The 22,492-nt window shown below is 39.8% G+C and overlaps 1 protein-coding gene across 1 annotated transcript in view; it reads right to left on the bottom strand.

Annotated features, from left to right (window-relative positions):
• The window catches only part of LOC127411506 (A-kinase anchor protein 6-like), a 221,117-nt gene that overhangs the window by 35,422 nt on the left and 163,203 nt on the right, over positions 1–22,492 (bottom strand). Inside the window, exon 10 of the mRNA XM_051647145.1 lies at positions 10,679–10,825. Within this exon, the coding sequence (XP_051503105.1) occupies positions 10,679–10,825 (147 nt within the window). The remainder of the gene's footprint in view (positions 1–10,678; positions 10,826–22,492) is intronic.

The raw sequence follows: 22,492 nt of genomic DNA, 5'->3' as shown, positions 1-22,492 counted from the left end.
CCAGCCCATTAGCGCCTAGACTTAGCGCATGCTTGCATGAAGATACCAAAACTTCATGGTCATGCCCATTGACTTTGCACTTATGACTTAAAGCATAGAGCTGCACTTAGTGCTAGCATTCTTAAAATAGGGCCCTTTACTCACTATGGTATTTGTTGTTTTAGCTTCTACAGTATCTTTCATTAGAAATATCATGCTTTGTTTTATAGATATAATATATAAATTGATCTAACCATGTTTGCGGGGGACCATCCTTGGTTTTACCAGAGGTTACTATGTTCTTACTACAAATTCAACAGTTTACCTATGTTTTTACTATACAAGAAATATGGTCAATCATAAAGAGTGACTCACTAAATACACATAAAGAAACACAAACATAACTTTCAAATGCATTCAGACAAATGGCCAAGACGACTCAACAATCTGATTCATAGACTAATACACTGTGATTGACTCTTCTTATTTGGGTTTAATTAAGTGAAATTCTGAAAGGATTGCTGTTAAAGTTGCTGCTGTATGCCTCAAGTCATTGAAAACAGTGCGTTTTATCTGATGGGTCTGAAAGGGTTAAAATCTCATCGCAAAACATTACTTTTTAGAGCAACATTCAAATGTTTGTTGAATAGCAAACAATCAGCAGCAAAAACACACCACTGATATTAGAAATGGGCTCTGCTGAACAATTTTCCTCCACTGACAGCAATAGAGCAGAGAATCATGCTGAGCTGCAGTCTGCCTGCGCGAGTGTGTGTGTGTGTTTTGTGTGCGTCTGTGTGCTTGTTTGTGCGTGTATATACTCCCACCTGCCTGCCTAGCAGTCGCACTTTTGGAGACAGAGTGCAGGTTGAACCTTGTATACTGAGATGGCAATTGCAAGCACAAAACACGCCATTATCAAATTAATACACACACTGGCTGCTGTAATTGTGCTTCCTTTATATGTGATGTGTGTTAGAAAGCTGGAATGAATGCAGGTGTCATTATGATGCAGCAATTAAGTGTCTATTTCAGCATGCAGCACGTATTAGGTTCTCAGGGTTTGGCCGCATGTGTCCGCTCAAAAAAATCAGGCCATGATTAACACATCTGTGTTCTTCTGTCAACACAGTGTTAATTGCAAAGAAAAGGGACAGATCAACTCAGTGGTCAGGGGTGTTTTAGCTGTGAACTGTGAAAATGGGCTTTTTTGGCTGAAAACACATTTTGAGTTTTCCACCGTCTTGACTGTGGCAATATCAGATCTCTCTAGATTGTGATTGTATTGTATGATAGAATATAAAAGAGTGCTTTTTGTGAAACTAAATGAGCTAAATGTTTTGAAGTGTGTTTAGTTTAAAGTGCTGCATTTTATCGACAGTTTGTATCAAAATAATTTCAGGAGTCTAGGCAATATTCAGATAATTCAGCCTTTATTTTAAAGTGGACATCTCATGAAATCCTTTTTTTCATGTTCTATTGAAATAAGAGTTCAAAAATATCCTAACCCGAACACATTAACAAATGGCCGCCAACATTTATTTATCAGTGTGTATGCAATAATAAACAACTTGATAAATCACCCTAATAAACTACAGTATGCTGGCACGAAGAAGTTCCCTATCTGTCACTCACTTGAACTTGTGTCGATGTAGTGACACTAGGGGTCACTCTTGGGAGCCCCAAACACCTCTGATGTTTTAAGAAAAGGCCAATGAAAATTGGCGAGTGGAATTTGCTTGCTACTCCCCCGGACATACGGGTATAAAAGAGCTGGTGTGCAACCACTCATTCAGACTCTTTGGAGCCGAGCGGTGTTGATGTATTCCACTGCCAATCCATTCACTTCTGCAAGAGAAAGCAAAGAGCGATCTCCGCGGCTGCTGGATTTTACGGTGCATCACAGCGGTTCCTCCTCCTCTCGCACAGATAAGTGCAGATAACGCCCCTGGGCGCTTCGGCGGCACGTGTTGAGCGCTAAAAGAGCATATTTCTCCTTAAAAGAGTGTATATTCCCTAAAAGAGTGGGCACTGACGGAAAGCGTCTTTTTAAAGATGCCTTTCAGGTTATGTGCAGTTCCTGGTTGCGGTCATTATCTCTCCGCTTCTGACAGTCACGATCGCTGCCTTACGTGTCTGGGCTCCAGACAAGCTGAGACAGCATTCGTGGATGGTTCATTTCCGCACTGTGAGAACATGACCATGGCCACGTTGCGATCGCGGCTTTCCTTCCTCAGAGGGAAGCATGAAGAACTTGCAAAGTCGTGGCGGGGACCTTTCACTGCCCGGACCAGGCTTTCGAGTTCTGCTGCTCTCACCACCCTTGACGGCGGGGTGGCCAAGGGTTACACAGATGTTCCCCAGGTGGAGCAGGCGATTACAGTGCACTTGTGCCCGTAGAGCGCCGCCACCTGGCGGAACCGTCCTAGGCTCCCATCCAAGGCCTGTAAGACTAAGGGGTGGTCCACCTCCGCTCTGCATGCTATGGCCCTCCTGCAGGTCCACCAGGCCAAGGCATTGAAAGAGCTACACGAGGGTGGTCCTGACCCGGGAGTAATGCAGGAGCTGCGCTCGGCGACCGACCTCGCCCTACGGGCAACGAAGGTCACAGCGCAGGCTCTCGGGCAGGCGATGTCCACATTGGTGGTCCAGGAGCACCACCTTTGGTTCAACCTGGTTGAGATGAGGGATGCCGACAAGGTTCGCTTCCTTGACGCCCCATTTCCCAGGCTGGCCTTTCTGGCGACACCGTCGAAGACTTCGCGCAGCAGTTTTCAATGGTAAAGCAGCAGACCGAGGCCATTCAGCACATCTTGCCCTGGCGTGGTCAAAGATCGTGCACCCCGTCTGCCCGTCGCCGCGGCGACCTTCCTGTGGTGGCAACATCGGCTCCACCGCAGCCTGAGCCAATGGCTCGGCCCCGGTGTAGAGCTGCCTGCAGGAAGTTGACGCCCCCGTCTCATGGTCCGTGACCAAGAACCCTAGGAAGGCTTCTAAGCACCCCGATACAGGCGACCCAGAGGTGAGGACACTCTCGCCACATTTGGAGGTAGCAGACAGACCACTCCATCCCCCGGTGGAGGGCCGGAGGGAGAATCCTTGGTTTCCTTTTTTGTTGAGTTTGCCGCACATCCGAGGGGCTGCGTTACCCACATTTTTAAAAAAAGAGCGCTTTCCTCACTCTCTGGGTCATACACTCTGCCTTCGACCATTGTTGTTACAACAGCCATGCACCGAGCATTCGTGGTCAGGGCGTTGCAGGTGTGGGTTTCCCACCTCCACGCACCCGGCCGTGACACACACACACCCACGCACAGGCGGTTGTGGCGGGCTATGAAGACGCTCAGCAACCTCCCCCGTCACTGACCAGTCCTACGTGGGGTACGCGGAGCGAGGTAAGTGCTTAAACATCTCTCCATATACAGCGAGATCGGGACACGAGGCACCCCGACGTAGCACTTCCCGCTCCGCTCCGCCGCGAGACCCGTTCCGTGGGTACATTAGCAGCAGTCATCCCCTTGGTGCCCCTCACCCAGAGTTTGGAGGCATGGTTAACACTCTCCAACCCGTCACGATGGCTGGCCAGGACGATCCGACTCGGCTACATGATTCAGTTCACCAGTCGCCCGCCCAGGTTCAGCGGTGTCCATTTCACCTCGGTAGGTGGCGAGAACGCTGCTGCCCTACGTACGGAAGTCGCGGTCCTTCTGCAGAAGGGCGCAATAGAGCCTGTCCCTCCAGCCGAGATGAAGAGCGGCTTCTACAGTCCCTACTTCATCATGCCCAAGAAAGGCGGTGGGTTGCGACTGATCTTGGACCTGCAGGCACTGAATCGGGCCCTGTACAGGCTTCTGTTCAGGATGCTTACGCAGAAGCACATTCTATCGTGCGATATTGGTTCGCGGCGGTAGACCTGAAAGACGTGTACTTTCATATCTCGATCCTGCCTCGTAACAGATCCTTCCTTGTTCAGCCCTTGGACGGACCTGGCATTTCTATGGGCAGGAGTTCCCCTAGAGCAGGTCTCCAGGCGAGTCGTCGTCACGACAGTAGCCTCCAAGTCGGGCTGGTGCGCCGTTTGCAATGGGCACGCAGCCGCAGGTTCCTGGACAGGCCCTCGTCTGTATTGGCACATCAACTGCCTCGAGTTGCTCACGGTACTGCTAGCCCTGCAGAGGCTTTGCCGTTGATCCAGGGCAAGCATGTGTTGGTCCGGACGGACAACACGGCGATGGTAACGTACATAAACCACCAAGGTGGTTTGCGCTCACCCCGCATGTCACATCTCGCCCACCATCTCCTCCTCTGGAGCCAGCAGCGGCTCAAGTCGCTCATATCCCCGGCGAACTCAATCGCACAGTGGATGCGCTGTCGCAGCAGGTGATGCTCAGGGGAGAGTGGAGGCTCCAGCCCCAGGTGGTCCGGCTGATTTGGAGTCAATTCGGTGAGGCACAGGTAGACCTGTTTGCCTCCCGGGAATCCTCTCACTGCCCACTGTCGTATTCTCTGTCCGAGGCCCCCCTCGGCATGGACACACTGGCGCACAGCTGGCCCTGGGGTCTGCACAAGTATGCGTTTCCCCCAGTGAGCCTACTTGCACAGATGTTGTGCAAGGTCAGGGAGGATGAGGTCTTGTTGGTAGCGCCCTACTGGCCCACCCAGACTTGGTTCTCGGAACTCACGCTCCTCATGACAGCCCCTCCCTGGCAAATTCCCCTGAGGAAGGACCTTCTTTCTCAGGGACAAGGCACGATCTGGCACCCGTGACCAGACCTCTGAAACCTCCACATCTTGCCCTTGGACGGGATGTGGAAGATCTGAGTGGCCTACCACCCGCGGTGGTAGACACTATCACTCAGGCCAGAGCCCCTTCTACCAGGTGATTGTATGCCTTGAAGTGGCGCCTATTCACGAATTGGTGTTCTTCCCGAGGCAAAGACCCACAGATTTGTGCAGTCAGATTTGTGCTTTCCTTCCTGCAGGAGAGGTTGGAGGGGCGGCTGTCCCCCTCCACCTTGAATGTGTATGTAGCCGCTATAGCGGCACTTCACGATGCAGTGGACGGTAAGTATTTGGGGAAGCACGACCTTGGGAAGGTTACGATGGGGCCGGTGCACTTGTTACTTTGCACGCAGTGGCCTGCCTGCACTTGCACCGCCGTTCCATGTAACACAGTTCAGCTGGTTGTGGCATTTCATATAGGGACCCCTAGTGTCACTACATCGACACAGCATCGAGTGAGTGTCCGATAGGGAACGTCTAGGTTACTGTCGTAACCCCCGTTCCCTGATGGAGGGAACGAGACGTTGTGTCCCTCCTGCCACAACACTGAACTACCCGCTGTAATGGCTGGGACTCTGTCTCGGCACAAACCTGAATGAGTGGTTGCACACCAGCTCCTTTTATACCCGGATGTCTGGGGGAGTGGCATGCAAATTCCACTCACCAATTTTCATTGGCCTTTTCTTAAAACATGAGAGGTGTTTGGGGTCCCAAGAGTGACCCCTAGTGTCACTACATTGACACAACATCTCGTTCCCTCCATCAGGGAATGGGGGTTACGACAGTAACCTAGACGTTATGAAAATATAACGGATGCCATTTACATATGGATGAAGCTGTCATATCAAAACATATCCAGGTTATATTTTACCCCAAAATCAACAGAAAGACATTAAAAAAAAATATTTTGCTTAATGAAAATTAAGACTTTTTTAGAACCATTCAAATTATTTGCATTGTGACATTATTTTCATGATTATTAAGCACCATTAAAACGTCAAGATATGAGAATTTGATGTTTAAATGTGCTTAATTTTCATGACAATAATGTGACATTTAAAAAAAATCTTGATGGTCCTAATATAGGCAATATTTTATTCTTTACGCCAAATATTGTTTCTTATTATCCTTTTGATTTTGGGGTAAAATGTGACCAGGATGTTGTTTTCGTCAGATTCACAAATATTTTAAAAGCAATTTCTGTTTAAAACAGCCCATTTAATCCTAAAGGTCAGAAAGAACACAAAAAAAAAAAAACTTTTTGGCTAACCTTGATTCAATCACAGACAGTGGTTCCTTATGTTTGAAATGAGTTTTCTTAAATTAACATTACTGAGTAATTTCAACTTAATTACTTCAAGTAGAGGGAACATAACTGAATCAAGAAAAACCCAACACAATTTTACACGTCAAAATAACTCAAATGAATTTAGTTATATTCAGTTATATGCTAGTGACAGGAAATGCTAGCATGCTAAATACATGCTGGTGGGAAGCACTAATAAGTGCAGTTTAAGCACTTTGCTATGGTTAGCACAGTAATTGCTCAAAGGACAAAGCAATTTGTGGAATACTAAAATCTATTGGCCCTCAACCTGGGCTCAAGCTCCACTCTTCACCATTATTGTAACCTGAAATCTACAACATAACAGAAATTATTTTAAATCTCAACATAACAAAAGATTAAACACTCACAAGTTTTCCCCTTTATATCTGTCTTGCACAAAGATGCATAAAATAACACTTAACATTTACTCTCCATATCGAGTCCCATGCAAAGCATGCTGGGAACTAGAAATGCTCTGCCCAACTAAACAAAAATTATTCATTATGTCACAACACAAATGGATTGAGTAAAGCTGACAAGACACATTTTTAATTGAATCAACTCAGTTATTTTATGTTCTCTAGGTTACATTTTTTTTTTGGGTAATATGAACATGGGAGGACTGAGTAAAACTGACGACAGTGAAAGTAAAACATTTTTGAGTGAAGGTGGAAATTGTCATATAAACTATTTTTCGACTGTTTGTGGTTCAAGGAACCTTGAAAAACATTATAAGTGGACTTTAGGCAAACAAACAATAAAATGGTATGAAAGTGTAGAATATTGTCCATTACGCAGTGTTGCAGTTAGTTGACATGGCATCTAAATAACACGGTGCTCCTGCTTGAGAGACTGAAATAACAGCGAGACTGATCAAAGACATCTGTCTAGTGCATGGTTACGCAGAAAAACAATTGAAAAACAGCCCAAAATGAATACAAAACTGCATTTGGTGTGAACAGCCTTTAATATGTTGACTGTACAAGCCAAAGACTTCCAGTTCTATGCACAGAGTATAATCGTTGTTGTGTAAAAAAAAAAAAGGTAGACAGCACAATGTATAGAGCAAAACGCAGTTGTCTCGAGTCACGTTTTTAAAAGTTAAAGTTCTTTTAAACTTTACATGCAGTCTAAAAAAATGTGGCGCTCCTGCACGAGACGCAAAAAAAAACCAGCGAGACACGTTGCAACAGTCAAAAATGTCCATCTAGCGCATGTTTACTTAGAAAAACATTTGAAAAACAGCAGACACAAAACACATTTGATGTGAACCGCCCCTTAGCATGTTGACTGTAAAGCCCTTAGACTCTCACAGCCTCTGTTTGTTTGTATCTCTCTCTCTCCTTTTATTTCACTGTCCTTTCCCCTCCTTTGAATACTGATGATTGGACGAGCATCAATGGAACCCAGATTTAGCTATTGTTTTCTCTGAGTAACAAATGTCTCAGTGGGAGGTAAAGTCGATGCCCTTGGAGGGTCACGCAACACAAAAACAGGAATTTATTGCCACTTTATTTTGTTCGGGAACAGTTTGCAATCATAAATTCTTTATAAGCAGAATACTTCAGAAAATGGTCTGTCTTCATAAATATATACGACAGGGGACATCAATTTCATTTAATTCACAATTTGTGTCAGCACAGCAGATGCCAATGGCTGACTTGATAGGCTTGTTTAATATGCAATTGAGATGGCATAATGCAAGGGGCAGTATGCAGCGGTGCTTAGATTGAACTCTCCGCACCGCTGACGCTTTATTCACGTCGCGCTAGCAAAACGGCACTCATCATGAATCGTCATCTCGCATGCTAACGCCAGTCAGAAAGTTTGCTGTGGCCAAGTAGCATTGAATTTTTACTTCTGGATGATCCTCATTAACGTTTGATTGCAACACGGGGAAAGAAATTAGTTGTTTGACACTTTGAAACTGCAAAAAATATGTGATCAGATCGAAGGCTGTTATGCTAATTTTGAAGAGCATTGCAGATGCATAGCCACATGGGTGTATTTGTTTACTGTTTATTAGTGTAGGACAAAAAGTCTCATACAGCTGCAACAGCTTTTAATGAATCATAACTTTACCTTAATTTTCATTAGAATGTGATACAAATCTGAAAAATCCAGAGAAAACTAGTTTTTGGTAGTCCTGGGCCTCGTTTCCCAATAACAATGGACCTTAGCTGGTTAAGAGCGTTTTCTATGAGCGATTTTATGAACATTCGTTATTTTTTACGTGCGTTTCCCAAAACTGCACTTAACATGAACGTGCGAGGACACACTTTAAGTGCTTCTTAACAGAGTCGCTGTACGTACAACAGTGCTGAAATGTGAATGTATAGTGCTGCTTGTCATTGTAACTTTATTATATTTGTGCGTAACTTTACAATAATTTGTAATTTACCTTGCTAATATTTGTTTAAAAATATTTTCTTAAATATTCAACCTATTTAACTACATATTTACATATTGTTATACAATAATTTTGTGCAGAACGATCTATTTCTTTTACACGATCTGCTTCCATAATCAGGTGAGCCAGTTGGTACGTGATAGCTGTACGGTATGTATAAACCTCACTCCCCTGGCCTCAAGAGGCGCACTAGCTACTGTAGCCTTTAGCCTCCTTGTTTACGCGCACGCCTCTCATGCTGGAGACGCCGGTTCGAATCCTGTTCAGAGCGGATTGAGCAGGACCGGTTACAGTGGTGCCGTGACCCGGATGGGAGTGAGGATTAGGGGGGTGAGTGTAACAGGAGCCAGCTGGTAAGTGATAGCTGTGCGGTATGTGTAAACCTCACTCCCCTGGCCTCAAGAGGTGCACTAGCGACTGATGCTAGAGGCTGTAGCCTTTAGCCTCATCGTTAGCGTGCCCGCCTAGACGCCGGTTCAAATCGTTAGACGCCGGTTCAAATCCTGTTCAGAGCGGATTGAGCAGGACTGGTTACACGTGCATGTGTAATATTTCATTTTCACACATTTCTCTCGATATGAAAGCTTTCAGGATTAGTGAAGACAGTGGAGGCCCTGTGTATGATCCTGCTACTTACAAGGATTCATTGACTATTACGAGGTTCACCGTGTTATCACGCAGCGCAATATAAGGAGACGTTTAGAAGAGGTATTCACCAGTAAAGTGGAGGTCTGCTCTTTACTTCCAAAATTGATAACGGTGACAGCAGTGCTGCATGTGCGGTGCAACACAACTTGATGTGCTGGCGAGAGCGCCTTTGGGTGTCAGATAGGAAGAGGAGACAAGGATTAAACAATATCAGTGGCAGATTTAGGCATGGGTGACATGGGCAGATGCCCAGGGCGGCATTTGTGGGGGGGTGGCACGAGGCACGATTTTTTTTATTTTATTGACTTTTTTCTTCTCTCTCTGATTTTAATTTATACAGTTGTCTGCATCAGTCATGCCACCACTTTGCTGTTACCAACTAGTCCACACTAACAACTTTATATGTTTACTAATGAATCTACTCATCTATTTACATAAACTATCTGTTTGATGTATTTTGTTATTATTATTATTACACTTGTCTGTTAAAATAAAAATAAATAAAACTTAGGTATCCTGATATTAAAATTTTAGCATAAAGTGTAGCTATAGGTGTTTAAATTATATCAGGTGAAATTTCGAGTTTGTCCTGCAGGTGTCTGCATAAGTCTGTATGCTTATGATGCTCTTAGCGCTGTACGATTACTCCAGAGCACTCATAAATCTATGAGCATTTTAAAGTACTACTTAAGTTACGATACTTTTAGGAAATGGGCCGCAAAAATAAGATGAATCGTAAGATGGATTCTACGATCTACTTAGGCTTACGATGCTTTTGGGAAACGCAGCCCAGGCTGGTGGTTTGTTAAAAATGCTGGTCACCCAGCATGGCCAAGTTTGGTTGGATTTAGAGGTTTTTAGAGAAATTTTGGGCACTTGACAACCGATCAAGCTGGCAGAACTGCTCATCGTCCAGCTAAATGAACTATACACCAGTTCAGCCTGATCACTAGTGATAAGCTAGAGCAGTTTAAACCTGTAAAATCAAAGTCTGTAAAAAGTGTCCATACGAGCATAAAAATTGTGGAGAGACCAAAATAGCTCAAAAGAGCATCTTCAATAGCTAAAATGCCGTAGTAAAATAAGATATATTTGCACATATGAAGCTGAGATATACATGAGCAAGAACTTGAAGCAAAGGGAGGATGTATAAGTATTTTAAGAGGTATTTACCATGTAATTTTACTTTGACAATGTCTTCCCTTCTTTCTTAGTATCTATCTCTGTCTATTTCTCCCCCATCCCTCCCAACCCACCTGCATCTTTCTCTTCTCTGCAGGGTGCCCTGGATCAGGTAAGATCACTCTCAATATGTGACACTCACGTGTCAGAGCAGTCGACTTCTTCGTTCAGAGAGCTCTTTCGTCCCATATGGAAACCACAGATGTGTTTTTTGAGTCTTTTTTACATCATTTAACAGGGTTTCCCAAAGATGTCTATTGTTTCCGATTCTCCTTGTTCAGAGATGTTGCCATTGAAAATGTCATGTTCGTACAGTAGGCTGAACAGAGAAAAACCAAGTCAAACCTCACCTCGAGTTGATCCCATTTGCTCCTCAGGGTGTTCAGTCGCTGGTCAAAGTTAGCTGGAAGTTCAGCACAGCTCCTCTTCAGAGATTCAGACAAACCCAGAAGTTGTGTCTTCTTTGGGAGCCACATGGACATCTCCACACTGTTCCCCTGTAGATGCACATGTACAGTAGCAAACACAGTTAGAGGGTGAGAAAAAGCCAATTTACAATTTTTTTTTTGGTGGGGCTTTTTGTCACATTATTATAGCACAAACAAGAAATGATGAGCAGAAGAGAGGGGAACAGGACTGTTATTCATTTACTGTATCAGTAATCAATGCATGAATAACACAGTTGTGATTTGTATTTCTTCCCTTCGGACAAAAATTTACAGGGCAATGCTTTATGGAAAGGGCAAGAAGAGTGCACAGTTACGGTAGCTCTTCCGACAACAGTAAGGACAAGCAAAGCTTTAGTGACAGTGTAAACGACATCAACAATCGACAATATAGAAGAACGCATGATAAAGATTCACTCAGTTTTCATTTGTAGAAGTTTTGAGTGTATAAATATATCAATTAATTTAAGAAATATTCACTTAATTCAAGGAGATATTGGTCATTTAAACCCTTATGTTGTGTTCCGGTCATTTTGACCCAGACAACTTTTTTTTTTTTTTTTTACTTTTTTTTACTTAATCCAATTGAAATAAACCCCTTGACTTTGTTCACATGGTATCTGGGAAAAAAAATATTTACCATTTTCTTTACATTTTATTGTATTTATTTCACTTTGTTACACCTGTTGTGTTTCCGGTCAAAAATGACCAGCCATTGGAAATGAAGAGAGTAGACTACAAAATACAGAAATATTAAGTGTTCAGGAGCATATATATAATACGAACTTGTTTTCTTTGCATTATTTGAGGTCTGAAAACACTGCATCTTTTTTGTTATTTTGACCAGTTATAATTTTCTGCAAATAAATGCCCTAAACGACAATATTTGTATTTGGAATTTGGGAGAAATGTTGTCAGTACTTTATAGAATAAAACAAAAATTGTCGTTTTACTCAAACACATACAGTACCAATAAATAGTAAATCCAGTGATAATTTTGCAGTGGTCTCTTAATTTTTCAACAACCCGCCGCTCCCTCTTGTTATCTTTGCCCCACCTTTAAATTTAACCCTGTTAGTAAACGGTTAAACATTTGATGCTCGAGTCATGTGACAAAACAATATGGTGCTGATCACAGCAGAGTTTGTGTTTGGGAGAAACACCAACAAAACTACATCTGGTAAAAAAAATCTCATTACGTTTTTACATTGAAACCTGTTTGAGTGAAAAAAGTAGTCTCTAGTTTTATCCAATAACCCATTTTGAAACATTTTTCCATTTAGCGTGAAATGGCACGCTGTAAAACACAATGACTACTTTCCCTTAGAAATCCTATACATGGTTGGCACTCATGGGACAATGATAATCAGTACTTAGATTCAGAATGTATGATGCTAAATTTTATTTTAACATGGTTGGCAGTGACTGGAGATGCTGGCCATTACTTTGAATCAGAATTATTTATGCTAATTTCTGATTGGTAAAATGCTTCAGCACTGGCAATCACTTGTTTATTTGACAGTGCAAAGAGAGAACATTGAGATTTTGTTGCCAAACTGACTTTCTATAGCTTGGTATTAGTAAAAATTTTGCAACTTAGTCCCACTGTCCACATATGAGGATATGCACATCGCAGTCGTGCTCGAGTCTCAGGAGGATAAGAAAAAAGTTAAGGATATATTGTAAACCCAAAAAGACTTCTTAAGAATGTTCTTATGAATTGCACTTACAGGAACATTTTTACAAACTTCCTATAATTTATCCTAAGAACTTTCTTAATTTTTATGTAAAGAAGATTTTGTGAATCCGGCCCCAGGCCACAGCTCTGTGCAGAAAAATATAAAATGACAATCTTTGCATTGCATTGCATATATTGCCAAAATATATGAGCAGATGATACAGAACAAACCGTATTTGCTAACTGACATTAATCTCTATCTGTACCAGTAGTCTTGCGAATTTGTTACAATTTTTAGGCGTGACATTTCCGTATTAATGCTGGGCCAACATACAGTAAAAGATGAAAGTGGTGATATTCAACACCTTTTTTCAGTTAATTTTTCTCTTCCTCCCTCTCTTTTTCTCTCTCTCCCCATTTCATTTTCTGCATCAATAGCTTCTTGATTCTAGTTTTCGGTTGTCATTTATCATTATGGCGGATGCACATTTAAATATTTAAATGTGCTGTTTTTTCTCTCTTTCCTCGCTGTCATCCGTCCAGCGTTCATTTTTCACTGTCATTTGTTTTGATGGAGATGGTATCACACATCCTTTTAAATCATTCATCCCTTTCAGTTTTTAATAGTGGCCGCCAAACTAAAGACGCTTGGCTTTAAAGTAAAAGGGGGTAACACAATTTGTTTGTTGACAGCAAATATTGATTTTAAGTCCTCCCATTGGTTTAAAAAATGGCATTTTATTGATGAAGAATACAGACAGCGGCAGAGATAGCCAAAGAAATTAGAATGCCAGAGTGATGAGGAGTTGAATTATCATGCTAACCTAAGCTATGTGCATGGCTGACTTCTGGTCCTTGAGTCACTTTCTCCATTGCAACCTAGATAGGGTGATTTGCATACTTAACCCTAGAAGATAGATCTGGCTCAGGCACAGTGAAAACTTTATAGTCAACTGTGTAATTGACAATGAAGAAAAACATATTTCAGGGCCAAGTGTTGGCACTCAGGTGAAGGTGTGACTGAAAAACATAATTCTGGCATGGCTCCGTTAACCTTGACTAGTGCTACATGAAATCTTGAAAAAACTATGTTTATTTTTAAGAGTGGTTTATCAGTGAAAAACAGTACACATTTGAACACATTCAATTCAACTAGCCCTGAAGTCTAATCACTTACAAAAATAAAAGTTCCCCTCTCTTCAACAAGACTAATGGTTTGACTCATGTCTGTAGCACAAAATTTGCAGGATGAGTTACAGTATGCACCAAAGGTTATTACTTAGTAGGGCTGCACAATTAAAAAGAAATCAAATTCATGATATGGCCTTGGGGTGATTATTAAACCACAAAAGGCTGTGATTTCTTTAAATAGATCAATAATAAATAAATAAACAATCTCAATGCACAAATGCAATCTTCCGTTCAGATGTGCTCAGAGTTTGGTTCGGTTTGCTAATGTGCACTGAGCGCATTATATTTAATGCTCCCAGATTTATTCAAATTTCACCTTTGCGAAATTACAAATGTGTATGGCCACTTCATGTTACTTAACAAATCTTAAGTAAAATCTTAAGTAATCTTAAGTGTTCCACCAAGCTTGATGGTGTAATTGAACCAGACATCGATGCTTTTTATTATTATTATTATTAAATAATAAGTATTATCATTATTATTATTATTATTATTTTGTTTTGTTTTTAATGTTTTTTCCTCTTTATTGCAGTTTTTTTTATTTATTTATTTGTTTATTTATTTTTGTTGAAGTGAAAGTGGTCTGAGTTTGGTTCTTTTTAAGAGGACTCAAGTGTGAACACTCTTTAAGAGCAACTCTTCCCTCTTCCTTGGCAACAGAGCATGGTCAAAGCATTACTTTATTTTGGTCAAAAGAAATCACATACTAGTTTTTTTTTTTTTTTTTTTTACATTTATCACATCGCACTTCAAATTGCAATTGCAAAAAAATAAAAATAAAACATAATTCAAATCATGCAGCTCTAATACTTATTATTAGGGTTTTCTTCAAATCCCTAACCCTAAGCATAAGTAATAGTAATAGTGATGCTTGCCATAGCAAGATTTTTTAAAAACATCAATGCAACATCACTTCTGGCACAATCACTAAGTTGCCTCAACACATGCCTTGAGGTCCTAAAAAGGAAACGGCAGCTTTACAAACAGTCCTTTTAAGAGTACAATGCTTGTAATAATTGAAATAGTGAGAAGAGATGGTAAAAATAGATGAAATATCAACAAGCCCTAGTAAGTTTAATTTATTTCACATATTAATGAACACAAGTCTGAAATTGTCAGCAAAAATGCATGTCACACATGAACACACTTAATGTGTTTCGTAAGATTCATCTTAAGCATTAAATTAAATTGGTTCAGGCTCCGTAACTTGTTGAGACAACAGACGTAAGACTCCATGAACTGAGGCAGAGATGGGCCGCTTTTAAATCATTTTATGCAATCGTTCACACGTGAACCACAAGGCGCCGGGAAAAAATGTGAATTCACGGGGCACTCTTAGCCTCTCAAGGGGCCCTCATTTCAACAGCGGATTCTACACTGTCTCTAAATCAAAAACATTTACTAATAACATCTTTCTTGTGCACTGAAAAAAAAATCTGCCGAGGACGAAAGTGTCAATTTTGGGCCTCTCCGATGACTACTTGAAGCTGCTGTATTAGGTTTTAAGCATGAAGAAAAGGGAATCCTTTTAAGGGATAGTTCACCCACAAATAAAAATCCTGTCATCATTTACTCTCCTTCATGTTGGTTCAAACATGTATGACTTTCTTTGTTCCATGAAACACAAATAGCAGAATATTAGGGACCGATAGCCTCAGTCACCATTCACTTTTATTGTTGTAAAAAAAAAAGAAGAAAAAAAGAGCAGTGTCATATTTTTTTTCGTCTTCCACAGAAGACATACAATCATACAGTACATCTGCATGAACGGACCCTAAATTATGACAAAATTTAATCTTTGGGTGAACTAACCCTTTAACTATCAATAATGGATTAAATAATCAAATAATGACACCATGCAAGAAATCTTAATGGGCCACAAAAGGCTTTATTTTCGTTATGCAAAATACCACGCCAAACTGACATCTTCAACCACTGTGACACATTTTGCTGTTTTGTCAGCGTTTCGCACATGAGCATCATGTTTTCCATTCCACTGAGCTCCGTTTTGCTTTTTAAATGCAAGAACGAGTTCTGTGTGAACGCGCCCTAAATAATGACAATATGTTCTTTAAACAAAATGTACTTTAATTATCCTTTATGTGTTAATAATAAAATACTGTAAAACACGATGCAAGAAATCTAAATGGCCCAAAAAGTCTTAATTTTCCTTACACAAAATACAATATCAAATGTTTTTGTTTTGACATCAGAAATATGACCTGGTAATTTCTTGATAGTTTTTATGACATACACGTGACTCTGCACTACACTGACTCTACACTGTCTCTACACTGTCTCTGAATCAAAAAATGAAGTGATAACATCTTTCTTGTGCCCTAAAAATGAATCTACAGAGGGCGAAAGAGTCAATTTTGAGGTTCTCCGATAATCCACTGAAGCTGCCGTATTAGATTTTTAGCACGAAGAAAAGGGAATCCATTTAAGAAAAAACTGAATATGCATCAGTCACATAAAAACCTACACTGGGATCTGATGAGCTACAAATTGACTCTGAGGTACAAAATATTACATTTGATATGCTTTCATGATACAGAGCTGAATGAAGCTGGGAAAACTGATAATTACTTAATCAGTTTGAGGCCTTTTCATATCTTGCCAGCATCCTTGATGTCTGTAATTCGCTCTAGATGGCGGGCTGGGGAAGAGGGTGCAGAGGAAGCAGTCGAGAGGGGAGGAGGACCGGGTAGAAGAGGCCCATTCATGCAAACTCTGTGCAGCTGAAGAGGGTGAGCCAAGCTCTCAGTGATGTGTGAGCTCCAAGCTTGAAAGACCAGGAAGTAAAAAGCAACATATTTACTTTAAAAGGAGGGGAAAAAACGTGAAGCCTCCCATTTGGATGCGATTCCTTACTGTTTATGCAAAATAGATGCTATTTTCCCCGGTTCGTGAAAAATCACTTTGCTTCTAAAAAAGGGGGGTGAAAAAAATCTGTTCAAACTGGCCGTGAACAAAAGTCCTAGAAACACTATTAATTGTCACCATGGTGACTAGAAGAATAAGCCATTTTACAGCTGGTATAGAAGGCTCGAATTGAGTCAAGCACTTTTTTTCACCCCCCGCTCTCTTCTCTCTGTTTCAGAACAAGGTGGGCAGTCACAGCAGGGTCAGCGAGGGACCCTAGGAGAGTTTCCATCAGCCTTTCCAAACCTGGCATGAGGTTTCTCTAGGAACAGAATTGGGGGATAAAATACACTTCACATTGTCAAAATTCATTGAGTGGCACCAAATTGCATTGACAATACTATCGTTCACGACGACAAGAAAAGGTTGAGCCAAGAAAAAGAGATGTCATGGTCACTAACCCATGTGGGACTATGGGAATGCATTTGCTCTATCCCGCTGTCATAATAGCAAGCCATCTGCAAAACAATATGGAGCATGGAGGAATTCAGGATATTTGCTCTCCGACACTTCTCGCTAAAGAGAATGCATTATGCGGGTTTCTAAGTGGTAATGAGAAATTCAAGAGGACAAATGAACAAAAGAAAGCCTGGTCAGCCAAACCAATATTATAAAAATGGTGAGACACAGCAGCCAGGACTTTAACCCAGAAAAACTTAAGAAAACATTCTGGATTGCTTTACAGCCTGTTATGGGCTCTCCTTATGGGTTTCTGATTGTGTGATTTTTTTTATTTTATTTTATTTATTTTTTAGGTGAATCTCACAAAAACATGTCCAGGTCATCATTTTTGCTCCAAATTAAAAACAATTGAAAAAATTAGAAACGATATTTTGCATAAAGGAAATTAAGCTTATTTTTAAGGATTATTAACATTTGTTGTACTGCGACATTATTTTTTCATGTTAAGCACATTTTCCCCTAAAATTCCAATTTCTGTAATGCCAGTTAATTACTGTAATGTAGTAATAAAAATCATCCTGTTTTTGTTTTTTTTACAATTTAAAAAAAAATTATTATTACTGTCTGCAGGTTTCTTTTATGACTTCATATTAATTGAGAGACTACATGGAATATCTGTAAATATATATATATATATATATATATTTGTCACACTACTGGCCCATTTAAAATTAACTTCTGAAGGCAAAAAGGTGATAAAAAATGGTGAAAAACGTAAAAACGGATATCAGTTACAGGACCTAAGATATAAACTCCCTTATAAATTTAGATACATTTAAACCTAAAATCTTGATGTTGATAAAAGCTCATGTATATGGTTGTGGTTATACGTCATCTAACCAATTATTATCAAAAACAGATCGTAAACAAAAATCATAAATGGCACAAAAATATTTTTTTATGATTCTTTTTTTAAATATATCAAATTTTTTATTTCAGAGAGAAATATGACTTTCAATAGAGTGATACATGGCTTTTTATGTGGTAAATTGTAGGTCTTTACATTATTTGATTCATATCGACAAACTACGACCACCGTTGCCCCTCTACCTCCATTCTGCTGATAGATCTGCTGGTCTAGATGTGTTGTTCTTTTGCAGTCTCCTCTTCTGTCCCCTCACAAGGCTTGCTAGTGAACCCCATAGGAAGCCCACGCCTAATGCCATTGAATGGCGAACAAAGGCACTATTTATCCGGGGCCCCGGGCCTGAAGCTCAGCTGTGAGTTCAGGGAGGAGGGGTTCTCATGGAAAGATACTCCTTAAAACCCCTTAAAATCTCTCCACTGACCCTCTCTACACTGAGCGTGGCATTTTTATTTACCAGACAAACACAGGACAAAAAAACAATCAGCCAAGAAAGTTGGGCTTTAATTGCCAAGAGAGAGAGAGAGAGAGAGAGACAGCCTAATATCAGTTCAGTCCTGCTCGAACTGGCTGTAGGATAGTGGTGCCAAAATCTGATGGTGCCAAAATTTGCATTGATTGAAGTACTGAGCACTGAGTGTTATGTACAGTATAGCTAAAAAAATTGCTCTTTCATAACCCATGAAAGTCAAGAGTTTTTAATTATGTCTCAGTTAAGAATCAATTTAATGCCACATAGCAACACCCTGACAACCACCCAGAACAACAGACAAGTACTATTTGTTGTTTTATTTAGAAAATATTTACTTCTAAAATATTTCTCCAATAATTCATAAAGAGAGGAAAAAAATAAAACCATAGCAACCATCCAGAACACCCTAGCCACAGCATAGCAATGCCCTGACAACCACCCAAAACAATGGGTAAGCACCACTCATATTTTCTTCAGAAAATATAATAATCTAGTTTAAGTATCAACTTTGTCTCAGAGGTTTCTCTTAAAATGTGATAATTATAAAAAAAAATTGACAACCACCCAGAACCCCCTAGCAACCACATACTGTAGCAACGCCCTGACAACCACCCAGAACAATGGACAAGATTTTTATTTTATTTTCAGAAAATGTCAAAATCTGGTTAAAGTATCAACTTTCTCAAATATTTCTCCTAAAATGTTTAAAAAGAAGTCAAATAAACATAAAAAAAAATAAAAACACACACACAAAAACACCTACTGTAGCAATTTAGTAGCAACCACCCAGAACACCCTAGCAACCACACAGTAACGCCCATGCAACCAGCCAGAACAACAGGCAGGCACCACTCACATTGTTTAAGTATAAACTTTGTCTTTAGGAGATGCTTCTCTTAAAATTCATTAAAGGAATATTCCAGGTTCAAAACAAGTCAAGCTCAATCGACAGCATTCGTGGTATAATATTGATTATATTATACAATTTTACAACTTTGCTGCCATGACAATGTAATGTCAAAAAACCCTAAAACAACTGTAAAAATTATGATTTAAATATCTTTACAGTTCAAATAATACATGAGTTTTAACAGAAGAATTAATGTAAGTGCTTTCATAAAATTTTAAGCTTCACATTTCATCCCTCAAACAATTGGCCCCCCATTCACTTCCTTTGTAAGTGCCTCACTGTAACCTCAATTTTTGCTATTTTAAAGAAAAGGAGGGACGAGTCTAATTAAATTTTTGTAGTAATCAACATTATGCCACAAATGCTGTAGATTGAGCTTAACTTGTATTGAACCCACAATAAAAATAAAAAAACACCCAAAATACCCCAGCAACTGTATAGCAACAGCCTCGCAGCCACCCAGACCACTTTTTTCAGAAAATCTTGATAAAGTATCAACTCAGTCTGAAATGTTTTTTCCTAAAATTCCTGAGGAGAAAAAAACAGACACACACACAAAAAAAGTGTAGAAATACAATAATAATGTAAGCATAGTGCTACACTAAAAACAAGGATTTTTACAGGTTGTTCACTTAATTCATTAAAATTAACTAAAGAAACAACATTCTAGAACATTTTGTCTTAGCTTAAATTCATTACGTTAAATTCAATTACATTTGTAAAAATCCATTTGAGTAAGGTCTACATGAATATTCTTTGTAGCATTGATGAAAATTTCGATTTCCCAGCATGCTTTGCAGGGGACTGGATGGTGTGAACAAATGTCGAAACTAAGTGTTATTTTATGCATTTTTGAGCAAGAAAAAACAGGATGAGTTTTGTTCATGTTTACTGTTCTGTTTTATCATTTTTTTAAAGTAGTGTTTGTTTGGCTGGAGTTTGGGGGGTTACCAATGTGGTGAAGACTGCTGCTTGTGCTTTGGTGGAGGATGGACTTTCTAGTGATGGCTCTTTCAAGTGATGTTTGATTTGAACGCTGTTTAGCTCTATAAGCAGTTGCTATCAAACTGAGAGTGCAATAGTTTCACTGTCCTTACACTTGCTCACCTTGGCATATACTAACAATTAAAAAAGTTAACATAAGACAATTAATTAAATAAACCTTAGTAAAGTAATAAAATTACATTGAACTGACATAAAAAAATTAAGTTTGATTAACCTAATAAAGTTGAGTTAATCCAACTATAGCAAATTGATTTGACCTAATCCAACTAGATTGTTAGTTTAATGAAACTGAATTAATTAGAAGTAACTTAATTAAATTGCTTGTAAAAACGTTCTTAAATTAAGTAAAGGTAATGAATTTGTTTTTTGAGCATGTAAATGAATGGCAGATCTGAGCACAGTGTGAGACACTGTTGACACTGAAACTGTAGAGGTGACACAAGTGATATTACTATGGTCTTCTGATCTGCTCTTCATCTATACTCAGTCCTGTCTAGGAGAAAGAATTGAGATATCAAAGAGATCTCCATTTTGAGTTTTCCCATTCCTGTGGGAGAGATGATCAAATTTGGTCTTTTTAGTGATTTTAACCAACTGCAAATTGCTAATAGAAGTCCCCATTTGCATTCCATTTAAACTCAAAGTTGTCCGAGATAAACAATTCAAATAATAAAGAGATCTCATTTGTGATTTTTCCTGTCCTATGAGTGAGATTAGAAAGTTTAGACATTTTAGTGACTTTAACCAACTACAAACAGAAATCGTTATGTAGAGGACTGTCTGAATTCTCTGTAACCTTCTATCCTGCTTCATTGCTGGAGCTTTGAAAGTAAATAGGTGTGAACGTGACAGATGTTCCAACTCCGCTAGTAATTTTCCATGTAAATTAATGGCAGTTCGGCTCAATGAGTATAAATTTGCAACCTTTGAAAAAAAGGAGGAAAATTAAAATGTACAATGTCATTTAAAATTGGCAGAACTGGCCGAATAAATTACATTTGAGGAGTCGAATCGCTTGCTTTCTTCTAGCTTATTCCATTTTCATTAACTGAAAATCATATTACACATGCAATGCATTGTTAATTGGAGCCTATATTGCATTATCCCCATATAAATCAAATGAAAAAATTAAAATGAATAGCAAATTCACTAATAGCGAATCATAAAACAATCTTTTTTAAGTATCCCTCATTAATAATTTAATTCCAATTATATATGTAGTGCAGAATGGGATTTAGGAAGCCTTTTTATTTCAAAAGCCCGTCTGCTTTTGACTGATGTGATAGTAATGGAGATATATTTGGGTTCTAAACCAGGGATTAAGATAAAGAGAGAGCCCCAAAAACAGAGCAGGTTTATTCCACAACAAGTGCTGAGTTATCAACTGAAAGATGCTGGGAACTTTCATTAGTGGTGCTTGCTTGGACAAGCATGACTATTACTATTGCTCATCCTCAGGTATTATTTATGAACTTTGGTCATAAATAATACCTCAAATCATACTGCTTTTTGAGGTGAAGTGTGCTATTTCTTTACTAAGCAATTTGACTTACAACATTTGCCTCTCAACTTGTATTACATCAAGTTCTCGTCCTGTAGTAATGTGAGCAAGGAGGTAAACTCTAGCTTATGGGCTGCAGAGTAGAAGGAGGGTTTGAATTGAGCCAAATGAAAAGCAGCATTTGTAGAATAGCTGCGATCATTTAATGCAGATGACCTCTGCCAGTCCTGCCGCGCCTGTGCAGGAATTTGCATGGGGTCTGGGTGCAGATGAACAATGTAACCTAAATGCAGGACAATTTTTATTCTAATGAAGTGGGTGTCAAGGCCAGTGTAAAAGCCTTATGATGAATGGAGCGAAGCAGGGCACACACTCTATAGCTCTCACGCGTTAATTGTATGGCTGAAATGTGCAAAGGGCGTCTCTACGTCCTTAAGGAAGTTCAGAGTTTAGGAGGGAAGAGTGGAGGGAGGGGTTCTGGGAACAGATGAGGTATTAAAGGAATGTGCCGATGTTGACTCGTCCCGCATTTACTTAGAAATCGTGGTTACAGTAAGGTGACGGAAGTGAATCGGGCCAGTCAATAAACATTTAAATACACACTATTTCAAAAGTATAGTCACAAAAGGGTAAACAATGTACAAGTTATCATGATTTCAGTGTTATACAATTGCTTATTAATCTTATCTGTATGAAGCTAAATCTACAG

Source organism: Myxocyprinus asiaticus, chromosome 20 (genome assembly GCF_019703515.2).
Source record: "Myxocyprinus asiaticus isolate MX2 ecotype Aquarium Trade chromosome 20, UBuf_Myxa_2, whole genome shotgun sequence".
NCBI classification, from domain to species: Eukaryota; Metazoa; Chordata; class Actinopteri; order Cypriniformes; family Catostomidae; genus Myxocyprinus; species Myxocyprinus asiaticus.
This window is presented reverse-complemented; position numbering and strand designations above follow the sequence as displayed.